Source organism: Chiloscyllium plagiosum, unplaced genomic scaffold (genome assembly GCF_037043375.1).
Source record: "Chiloscyllium plagiosum isolate Xiang-an unplaced genomic scaffold, Cpla_swu_hap1 HiC_scaffold_14, whole genome shotgun sequence".
In the NCBI taxonomy this organism is placed as follows: Eukaryota; Metazoa; Chordata; class Chondrichthyes; order Orectolobiformes; family Hemiscylliidae; genus Chiloscyllium; species Chiloscyllium plagiosum.
The window spans coordinates 13,351,569-13,363,615 of record NW_028270152.1 but is presented as its reverse complement, the minus strand read 5'-3'; the positions used below and the strand labels follow the sequence as shown (position 1 = coordinate 13,363,615).

General features: G+C 43.1%; 1 protein-coding gene across 1 annotated transcript in view; it reads left to right on the top strand.

Annotated features, from left to right (window-relative positions):
- Positions 1-12,047, top strand: part of slc25a20 (solute carrier family 25 member 20) — a 53,173-nt gene that overhangs the window by 26,656 nt on the left and 14,470 nt on the right. The window contains exons 5-6 of the mRNA XM_043707639.2: positions 6,105-6,222; positions 11,385-11,457. Coding sequence (XP_043563574.1) covers positions 6,105-6,222; positions 11,385-11,457 — 191 coding nt within the window. The remainder of the gene's footprint in view (positions 1-6,104; positions 6,223-11,384; positions 11,458-12,047) is intronic.

Below are 12,047 nucleotides of genomic sequence, written 5' to 3'. Positions count from 1 at the left end.
TAGAGGAATGTGTTATTGAATCATAGAGATGTACAGCATGGAAACAGTCCCTTCGGTCCGACTCGTCCATGTCGACCGGATATCCCAACCCAATCTAGTCCCACCTGCCAGCACCTGGCCCATATCCCTCCAAACCCTTCCTATTCATACACCCATCCAAATGCCTCTTAAATGTTGCAATTGTACCAGCCTCTACCACTTCCTCTGGCAGCTCATTCCATACACGTACCGCCCTCTGTGTGAAAAACCTGCCCTTCAGGTCTCTTTTATATCTTTCCCTTCTCACTCTAAACCTATGACCTCTAGTTCTGGATTCCCCCACCCCAGGGAAGAAACCATGCCTATTTATCCTATCCATGCCCCTCATGATTTTATAAACCTCTATAAGGTCACCCCTCAGCCTTCAATGCTCCAGGGAAAACAGCCTGAGCCTATTTAACTTCTCCCTCTAGCTCAAACCCTCCAACCCTTGAAACATCCTTGTGAATCTTTCCTGAACCCTTTCAAGTTCCACAACGTCTTTCCAATAGGAAGGAGACCAGAATTGCACGCAATATTCCAGAAGTGGCCTAACCAATGTTCTGTACAGCTGCAACATGACCTCCCAACTCCTGTACTCAATACTCTGACCAATAAAGGAAAGCATACCAAACGCCTTCTTCACTATCCTTTCTACCTGCGACTCCACTTTCAAGGAGCTATGAACCTGCACTCCAAGGTCTCTTTGTTCAGCAATACTCCCTAGGACCTTACTATTAAGTGTACAAGTCCCACTAAGATTTGCTTTCCTAAAATGCAGCACCTCGCATTTATCTAACTTTAACTCCATCAGCCACTTTTCAGCCCATTGGCCCATCTAGTCAAGATCCTGTTGTAATCTGAGGTAACCCTCTTCACTGTCCACTACACCTCCAATTTTGGTGTCATGTGCAAACTGAAAAACGATATTACAAGTTTTACTTCAAAAGGCTACATAACTTCAAAATATTTAACTTCTCCCTCTAGCCTAACAGTAAACCTAAGGGACTGGAATGTATAGGCATAAGTTACAGTGTTAATATAATCACCTTTGTTTTGAATTTGTTTTACATGCAAACATTTGTTCTGTTGTAAAAACAAATCTTGTAGCTTAGTTCTATGAACTGTGACCAGATGTTTGAGCTTCTGTTTCAGTGTTAACAGTCCCTTACCAGGTTGTAACAACATTGAAACATCCCAAGTCACTTAACAAGATTTTCATACAATAAAAGCAGCCAATTCACAAATGCGGATACTGGAATAGGTGATGATAAGTTTCATAAAACAACTCAGTTTCAAGGAGCATGTTAAAAGAGGAGTGGGAGAGAGGTTAGAGACGGGTTTTGATAGCTTAGGGGAACTGAAAGCATGGCTCTCTATGGTGGAGTAAATGAAATTGGAGATGCACAAGCGGTTTGATTAGAGGACAGAGACTGGAAATCTTGTACAGAGATGAGAGAGGCACAACCATGGTGGAATTTCCAAACAAGGATGCAGGTTCTAAAATTAAGGCATTGTTGCACTTAGAGCCATTGAATGACAGTGAGCACCGATTGGTTGATGAACAAGATTTGGAGTAAGTTGAGTTTTGGAAAATAAAATTTTACATCATCTCCAAGTTTGCCAGGTGTAAGAGGGGAGGCTGGTCAAGAGGGTGTTGGAAGAGTCAAGTCTAAAGCTAACAAAGTCTTGGGTAAAGTTTCAGCAGCAGGTGAGCTGAAGCAGGTTCAGAACTGAACAATGCTATAGACTTGTAAATAGGCATTCTTTGATGGTGCTGATGCTGGGAAACTCATTTTGTGGTCAACTAGCAGCAAACAGTCATCATCAGTTTGGGAAGGATACCTGGTCAGAGAAGGGGGAGTTTGCTGCAAAAACCAAAAGTAATTTGTATTAGTCATTGAGGACTCCATAGTTAGGGGGATATATAGGAGGTTCTGTGGGAATGTCAGAGACTCATGGTTGATGTGTTGGTTCCCAGGTGCCAGGGTTTGTGATGTCTCAGATCGTGTTTTCGGGATCCTTGAAGGGGGAGGGGGAAGCAGCCCCAAGTTGTGATCCACATAGGCACCAACCACATAGGTAGGAAAAGTGATGGGGATTTAAGGCAGAAATTCAGGGAGCTAGGGTGGAAGCTTAGTGCTCGAACAAACAGAGCTTTTATCTCTGGTTTGTTACTTGTGCCACATGCTAGCGAGGCAAGGAATAGGGAGAGAGAGAGAGGAGTTGAACACGTGGATAGAGGGATGGTGCAGGAGGGAGGGTTTTGGGTACTTGGATAATTAGGGATCATTTTGGGGTAGGTGGCACCTCTACAAACAGGATGGTCTTCACCTGAACCAGAGGGGTACCAATTTCCAGGTTGGAGGGGGTGGAGTTTGCTAATTCAGCAGGGGATTGGGAGCCTAAATTGTAGTTCCAGTGTCCAGGAGGTTCAGAGTAGTGAGGTTTCAAGATTGCAAGAGTTCACCGGCAAGCAGGAAGGTGTTTGAAGTATGTCAACTTCAATGCCAGGAGCATTCGGCATAAGATGGGTGAATTTGCCGCATGGGTTGGTGCGGTAGCAAGTCCACACCGCCCTTCCAAAGAGTAACCCATCCAGACCCATTCCCCTATAATTCTACATTTACCCCTGAATAATGCACCTAACCTACACATCCCTGAACACTATGTGCAATTTAGCGTGGCCACTTCACCTAATCTACACATCTTTGGATTGTGGGAGGAAACTGGAGCACCCGGAGGAAACCCACGCAGACACTGAGAGAATGTGCAAACTCCACACAGTCGCCCGAGGCTGAAATTGAACCCGGGTTCCTGGCGCTGTGATGCAGCAATGCTAACCATTGAGCGACCGTGCTGCCCTTGTTGTGGCCCTTTCGGAGACATGGATGGAGAAGGGACAGGAATGGTTGTTGCAGGTTCCCGGATTTAAACATTTCAGTAATAATAGAGAAGATGGTAAAAGAAAGTGAGGTGTAGCATGTTAGTCAAGGACGGTATTACAGTTGCAGAAAGGACGTTTGACAAATCGCCAACTGAGGTAGTATGGGTTAAGATTAGAAACAGGAAAGGAGAGGTCACCCTGTTGAGAGTTTTCTATAGGCCTCCGAATAGTTCCAGAGATGTAGAGGAAAGGATAGCAAAGATGATTCTGGATAGGAGCGAGAGTAACAGGGTAGTTGTTATAAGGGACTTCAACTTTCTGAATATTGATTGGAAATACTATAGTTCGAGTACTTTAGGTGGGTCAGTTTTGTCCAATGTGTGCAGGATGGCTTCCTGACACAGTATGTACACAAGCCATCAAGGGACGAGGCCACATTGGATTTGGTACTGGGTAATGAACCGAACCAGATGTTAGATTTGGAGGTGGATGAGCACTTTGGTGATAGTGACTACAGTTCGATTGTGTTCACTTTAGCGGTGGAAAGAGACAGGTATATAATGCAGGCAAGAGTTATTATTGGGAGAAAGGCAATTATGATGCGATTAGGCAAGATTTAAGATGTATAGGATGGGGAAAGAAACTGCAGGGGATGGGCACAATTTAAATGTGGAGCTTTTTCAAGGAGCAGCTACTGCATGTCCTTGATAAGTATGTCCCTATCAGGCAGGAAGGGAATAGTTGAGCAAGGGAGCCGTGGTCTACGAAAGAAGTTGAATCTCTTGTCAAGAGGAAGAAGGCTTATGTTAGGATGAGATGTGGAGATTCTGTTAAGGTGCTTGAGAGTTATAAGTTAGCCAGGAAAGACCTTAAGAGAGAGCTATGAGGAGCCAGGATGTGACATGAGAAGTTGTTGGCAGATAGGATCAAGGAAAACACTAAAGCTTTCTATAGGTGTAATCAGACATAATTAGGGCCAATCAAGCACTGTAGTAGGAAGTTGGACATTGAGTCCGTGGAGATGGGAAGCGTTAAATGAATATTTTTCCTCAGTATTCACACTGAAAAAAGACAATGTTGTCGAGGAGCATACAGAGATACAGGCTACAAGACTAGGTGGGACTGAGATTCACAAGGAGAAGGTGATAGCAATTCTGGAATGTGTGAAATACATCAGTCCCCTGGGGCAGATGGGATTTATCCTAGGATTATCTGGGAAGCCAGAGGGATGATTGCAGAGTGTTTAACTTTGATCTTTATGTCATCAGTGTCCACAGGAATAATGCCTGAAGACTGGAGGATAGCAAATGTTGTTCTCTTGTTCAAGAAGGGGAGTAGAGACACCCTGGTAATTATAGAACAGTGAGCCTCACTTTGGTTGTGGGTAAAGTGTTGGAAAAGGTTATAAGAGAGAGATTTATAATCATCTAGAGAGGAATAAGTTGATTCGGGATAGTCAACACGATTTTGTGAAGGGTAAGTCATGCCTCACAAAACCTTGTTGAGCTCTTTTGAGAAGGTGACCAAACAGGTGGATGAGGGTAAAGCAGTTGACGTGGTGCATATGGATTTTGATAAGGTTGCCCACAGGAGGTTATTGCACAAAATACAGAGGCATGGGATTGAAGGTGATTTCGTGGTTTGGATCAGAAAATGGCTCACTGAAAGAAGACAGGGGGTGGTGGTTGATGGGAAATGTTCATCCTGGAGTCCAGTTACGAGTGGTGTACCGCAAAAACCTGTTTTGGGGCCACTGCTGTTTGTCATTTTTATAAATTACCAAGATGAAGGCTTAGAAGGATGGGTTAGTAAATTTGCTGATTACACCAAGGTCGGTGTAGTTGGGGATAGTGCTGAAGGATGTTGCAGTTTACAGAGGGACATAGATAAGCTGCAGGGCTGGGCTGAGAGGTGGCAAATGGAGTTTCATGTGGAAAAGTGAGAGGTGATTCACTTTAGAAGGAGTAACAGGAATAAAGAGTACTGGGCTAATGGTAAGATTCTTGGTAGTGTAGATGAACAGAGAGATCTGTGTCCATGCACATAGATCCCTGAAAGTTGCCACCCAGGTTAATATGGTTGTTAAGACGGTGTATGGTGTGTTAGCTTTTATTGGTAGAGGGATTGAGTTTTGGAGCCATAAGGTCATGCTGCAACTGTATAAACTTCTGGTGCAGCTGCACTTGGAGTATTGTGTACAGTTCTGGTCACCGCATTATAAGAAGGATGTGGGAGCTTTGAAAGCAGAGGAGATTTACTAGATGTTGCCTGGTAAGGAGGGAAGGTCATATGAGCAAAGGCTGAGGGACTTGAGGCTGTTTTCATAAGAGAGAAGAAGTTTGAGACGTGACTTAATTGAGACAAATAAAATAGTCAGAGGGTTAGGTGGGGTGGAGAGTCAAAGTCTTTTTCCTCTTATGGCTAGCATGAGGGGATATTGCTATAAATTGAGGGGTGATAGATTCAGGACAGATGTCAGAGGTAGTTTCTATACTCAGTAGTAGTAGTAGGAGTGTGCAACGCACTGTCAGCAACAGTAGTAAACTCGCCAACTTTAAATGCATTTAAATGATTATTGGATAGACATATGGATGAAAATGGAATAGTGTAGGATAGATAGACTTCAGGTTGGTTCCACAGGTTGACGCAACACTGAGGGCCAAAGGGCCTGTACTGCGCTGTAATATTCTATGTTCTAATAGCCACAGCCTTCCAAATTTTAGAAAGTTTCTAAGTCTGTTGTGTGAGGTTGGGATATTTGCTGGACTTTAGAGTGGGAGGGAAGAAGCAGCAAGATAGCCAAGTACAATCTTGTTCTCACCCAACCTGAATGAATATGAACTGCACATCTGGGAAGAAGAGTCAGCATTCTGATTTACTGTTTTGAGCTGAATGACATTGAGGCCAAATGTCAATCCTTTGGCAGTTAGAAAGAGACCAGCAATCAAGCATGGAGCCATCTGATCAGTATAGTTAACGTCCAGCATCTCAAGTCATGTAGAGAGTCTGAGAAATGTTATGAACCAAGTACCCAAATAATTGGTCAATTAATCTCCACCTTTTTTTTTTACAAGAACTCAACATGGAGAGTTAATACCTTGAGGTCCTTCTGTCGCACTGTCTGTTTTTCTTGGGGTTAAATGTTTCGCTTTTTTTAACTAGCTTGTCTATATAACTGGTTGTCCAATTTTTTTTTCAGATTCAGGCAGCTACTGGAGAAAAGAAGTATGCTGGCCCTTTGGATTGTGCAAAACAGATTTACAAAGCATCTGGCATTCGGGGCATCTACAAGGGAACTGTTCTCACCCTCATGAGAGGTACACAAACTCAACATTGATATTTATACAGAAAAAGAATCAATGAGCTATAGGAGAGGCTGAACAGCCTGGGGCTGTTTTCCCTCGAAAGTCGGAGGCTGAGGGGCGACCTTATAGAGGTTTACAAAATTATGGGAGGCATGGATAGGATAAATAGGCAAAGTCTTTTCCCTGGGGTGGGGGAGTCTAGAATTAGAGGGCATAGGTTTAGAGTGAGAGGGGAAAGATATAAAAGAGACCTAAGGGGCAACTTTTGTACGCAGTGGGTGGTACGTGTATGGAATGAGCTGCCAGAGGATGTGGTGGAGGCTGGTACAATTGCAATATTTAAGAGGCATTTGGATGGGTATATGAATAGGAAGGGTTTGGAGGGATATGGGCCGGGTGTTGGCAGGTGGGACGAGATTGGGTTGGGATATCTGGTCGGCGTGGACAGGTTGGACTGAAGGATTTGTTTCCGTACTGTACATCTCTATGACTCTATGATGAAGGTTTTCCTATTTCTTCCTTGGTCTTTTGAAGTATAACAAAACTGTTTGGGAGGAGTGTTGAGCATGTTGGTGTAGGAAGTCATTTAGGTTGCCCCCTCAGGTTATTTGGTTCCTTCATCACCTGATGCAGTCCTGCTGTGGTACCTTTGCTCTTCATGACTGAACTAACTTCATTGGTTTTGTTCAAATGGGGAGTGACTGCAGACAGAACAGTGGGATTTGGGAATCCTTGGGCATAGATCGCAAAATGCTGGCATCCAAGCTCAGCAGTAAGAAGGCAAATGGAATGTTGGCCTCTATTTCAAGAGAATGGAGTATAAAAGTAGGGTGGGTTTGCTAAAACTATACAAGGTCAGACCTCAGCCAGAATACTGTGAACAGTTTTGAACTTCCCTCAGGAAAGATATGCTGGTATTGGAGTAAGTCCAGAGAGTCCCTCACTAGGGAATGAGGGACTGTCTTATGCGGAGAGGTTGAGTCGATTGGGCCTGTACTTTTGGGAATATAGAAGAATGAAAGCTGAATTGTTGAAACATATAGATTCTTAGGGGATATGACAGGGTAGATATGGAAAGATTACCTTCCTTTGTAAAAGAGTCTGGGATGAGCAAGCATAATCTCAAAATAAAGGTCACCTATTTAAAACAGAGATGAGGAGGAATTTTCTCTCTGAGAAAGTAGTTTATCTGTAGAATTCTTAACTACAGAGGTCTGTTGAGTAATTCAGTACATTTAAGGCTGAGATAATAAATTTTAATCAATAAGGGAATCAAGGGTTATGGGGAAAGGCAGAGGTGGAGCTCAGGATTATCAGGTCTAATCTCATGAAATGTTAGAGTGGACTCCGTGGGTTGAATGACCTCCTTCTGTTCTAAATCTTCTGGTTGACCTGTACTGAGGCACTCTTGGAAGCTGATATCCCCGAGCCAGAGTGCATCTGTGCCCATCCTCACTTCAGTGATTTTGCTGTTGGTAATCTGCAAATGCTTGTAGTGCAAGACAAATCAAGGTTCAAGAATGATAGAGACAAGGTGGGATGAATCAAGTTATAACTTGATGAAGGGTGGTATGGTATATGACATGACTAGTTTTGTGTCTCTGTGGATGACAAAGAAATGTAAAATATTTATTTAATGATCTCTAAAGTTGGTTTGTTTCTTCTGCTTTAGTTTATTAAGTTGGGAGCATAGGCTGTCAGGGAAGGATGTCGTGGAAATGTGGAACTTTTTCATGGAACAGATATGACGTGTCCTTGATATGTATGTACCTGTCAGGCAGGAAAGAGATGGTCGTGTGAGGGAACCTTGGTTGACGAGGGAGATTGAATGTCTTGTAAAGAGGAAGAAGGAGGCTTACATAAGGTTGAGGAAACAAGGTTCAGACAGAGCATTGGAGGGATACAGGATAGCTAGAAGGGAGCTGAAGAAAGGGATTAGGAGAGCTAAGAGAGGGCATGAAAAATCTTTGACAGATAGGATCAAGGATAACCCCAAGGCATTTTATGTGTTTGTGAGAAACATGAGAATGACGAGAACGAGGGTAGGTCCGATCAAGGACAGTAGTGACAGTAGTATTGAGTCAGAAGAGATCGGAGAGGTCTTGAATGAGTACTTCAGTATTTACAAACGAGAGGGACCGTATTGTTGAAGAGGAGAGTGTGAAACGGACTGGTAAGCTAGAAGAGATACTTGTTAGGAAGGAAGATGTGTTGGACATTTTGAACAACTTGAGGATAGACAAGTCCCCCGGGCCTGACGGGATATATCCTAGGATTATGTGGGAAGCAAGAGAGGAAATTGCAGAACCTTTGGCAATGATCTTTTCGTCTTCACTGTCAACGGGGGTGGTACCAGAGGACTGGAGAGTGGCGAATGTTGTGCCCCTGTTCAAAAAAGGGAATAGGGATAACCCCGGGAATTACAGGCCTATTAGGCTTACTTTGGTGTTAGGCAAAGAAATGGAAAGGGTACTGAGGGATAGGATTTATGAGTATCTGGAACGACACTGCTTGATGAGGGACAGCCAGCATGGATTTGTGAAGGGTAGGTCTTGCCTTACAAGCCTGATTGAATTCTTTGAGGAGGTGACCAAGCATGTGGATGAGGGTAGAGCAGTGGATGTAGTGTACATGGATTTTAGTAAGGCATTTGATAAGGTTCCCCATGGTAGGCTTATGCGGAAAGTCAGGAGGCATGGGGTAGAGGGAAATTTGGCCAGTTGGATAGAAAGCTGGCTAACCGGTCGAAGTCAGAGAGTGGTAGTAGATGGTAAATATTCAGCCTGGAGCCCAGTTACAAGTGGAGTTCCGCAGGGATCAGTTCTGGGTCCTCTGCTGTTTGTAATTTTTATTAATGACTTAGAAGAGGGAGTCGAAGGGTGGGTCAGTAAATTTGCAGATGATACGAAGATTGGTGGAGTTGTGGATAGTGAGGAGGGCTGTTGTCGGCTGCAAAGGGACTTATGATGCAGAGCTGGGCTGAAGAGTGGCAGATGGAGTTCAACCCTGTCAAGTGTGAGGTTGTCCATTTTGGAAGGGCAAATAAGAATGCGGAATACAGGGTTAACGGTAGGGTTCTTAGTAAGGTGGAGGAGCAGAGGGATCTTGGGGTCTATGTTCATAGATCTTTGAAAGTTGCCACTCAGGTGGATAGAGCTTGTAAGAAGGCCTATGGTGTATTAGCGTTCATTAGCAGAGGGATTGAATTCAAGAGTCGTGAAGTGATGTTGCAGCTGTATAGGACCTTGGTTAGGCCACATTTGGAGTACTGTGTGCAGTTCTGGTCGCCTCACTTTAGGAAAGATGTGGAAGCTTTGGAGAGGATGCAGAGAAGATTTACCAGGATGTTGCCTGGAATGGAGAATAGCTCGTACGAGGATAGGTTGAGAGTGCTAGGCCTTTTCTCATTGGAACGGCGAAGGATGAGGGGTGACTTGATAGAGGTTTATAAGATGATCAGAGGAATAGATGGAGTAGACAGTCAGAAACTTTTTCCCCGGGTACAACAGAATGTTACAAGGGGAAATAAATTTAAGGTGAAGGGTGGAAGGTATAGGGGGGATGTCAGGGGTAGGTTCTTTACCCAGAGAGTGGTGGGGGCATGGAATGCGCTGCCTGTGGGAGTGGCAGAGTCAGAATCATTGGTGACCTTTAAGCGGCAATTGGATAGGTACATGGATGGGTGCTTAAGCTAGGACAAATGTTCGGCTCAACATCGTGGGCCGAAGGGCCTGTTCTGTGCTGTATTGTTCTATGTTCTATAAGTCAGTGATTATTCAACAGCACCGAGAGGCTGCAGGATAAACGATCCATATTGATTCAGGAAGCCATTAACTACCATTTTGTTCATGACTGTGAAGAGTTTAATGAGATTTTATGTCTGGCAAAGAATGATTTTAACACTTGCTGCTCCTGGTTGAGCTAGAAGATCTTGAAATGTTCTTCTGTTCATTTTTCCTGTTGGCTACTTAAATAATTATTATTTAAGCTGGTCACTTGATTGTTATCTTGGAGGTGTGTTCTGAGAAGTGCAGATTTTATTGCCTTTGTAATCTCGTTGAGTGATAGTTGTATGATGTGGTTGCTAGATCCTTTGGTTTCCTGCCTCGTCTGAAAGTCTGAGGAGTATCAGAAGCAGAGTTTGAGAGCTGTGCTCCCAATCTAGCAGTTCTTCTGAGGCCAAGTAAATGTGACCCAGAGAACAAATGAAAGCTTGCATTTAAGTTGCATCATTCTTAAAGATTTAGGGGAAAATTGCACCAGAGTGTAGCAAAAGGTTTGATCTGCTTTAGTGAAAACATGAAAAGCTGGGATTACTCAATAAATGGGGTAGTATGTACGAAGAGAAACAATGAATGTTTCAGTTCAATGACTTTTCATCAGAATGGCAAATAAAATACCAACATTTTTAGCCAGTGGAAAGGGACATTAAGAACAAAGGAACAGATTAACTGGTTCTCTCCACAAATGCAACTTGACAAGTTTTCTCGCTTTACCTTTGTGAGTTTCAACTTTGATCTCCAGCAACTGCAGTCCTCACTTTCTCATCTATTTTTGTGTCCACTGTAATTTTTTTCAATGAACTTGTTCTGTAATTTATAGTTTTAACCATCGCCTAAAGTCCAAAAGGTGAACAGAAACTTAGTGCTGTGTCAGTGATGGTGCCCTTTCTTCCTCTGGGGAGCAGTACACTGACAGATGTACTTGAGTTTGAAGGGAGCGGCACCCTGCTTTTCAAAGTGGTCCTTGGCTTGGAGCATTTCAGTTAATCTGTATAAATCCAGGAAGGGTACCAAAGAGTTTTACAGTTTGAAAAACAAGAATAAATCATTTTAGAGTGGTCTGAGTCCTTCACCTACTCTCTCTGCTTTTCATTATCTTATCTTTTTCTCTTTATCAATATGACTAAGGTCATTGCTGTCTGAGCCTGAGCCTTCTGCTAATCTTTATTTCAACACTCTAAAGAGATAAGAAGGAAAAACTTGGTGTACAGCAGGAATGTTTAGCTCTTAGCAAGGTATAAAGGAAGACTTTTGGAAGGAATGATTACATTATCAATTCAGATATTGATGTACAAGATGGAAATTGCTAGATAAAAACATGAAGGATTGTTGAAATATGGTGAACCTTTGTCTTCCTGCTTGAGCTGTATAATTTTTTTTCTGTTTAATTAGATGTCCCAGCCAGTGGAATGTACTTCATGACCTATGAATGGCTGAAACATACACTTACTCCAGAGGGACGGAGGTCAGTATTTCCATAATATTGTGTCCATTGAAAACCAGATTGAATTGTGTGTAACAGTCCTACCTTTGAGGAAAGCAATTTGGAATATTCTCACTTTCCGTCCGTCCTTGTGTGGAGACAGATGTGTAAAATTCATGTTCTTAATGTTCCTGAAGAACAGACAAAGAAGAGGCACGTTAATCATTGTAATACCTGTCCATTTCCAAACCACCTCCAAATGAGGAGTGACTGATCTCTGCAGGTCTATTGCAGTGGAGTTTAGAGTGTCCTGCAATTATTGTATTGTCTCATTTGTCCTTTTCCAATGTTAGAATGATGAGTACACTTCAGAAAGTAGCCCTTTGGTTGTATGACATTTTAGATATCCTGAAGTCCTGAAGCATACGCAATAGGAGCAGAAGTGGCTGCTTCAAGCTATTCAGTCAGCTTAATTTTTTGTAAATGTGTCGTGGGATGTGGGTATCACCGTCATAGTTAGCATTTGCTGCCATTCCTGATTGCCCTTGAACTGTGTGACTTTCTTGGCCACTTAAGGTCAGTTAACATTCAACCATATTACAGTCGGTTTGGAGTCACATCTCCACCAGTCC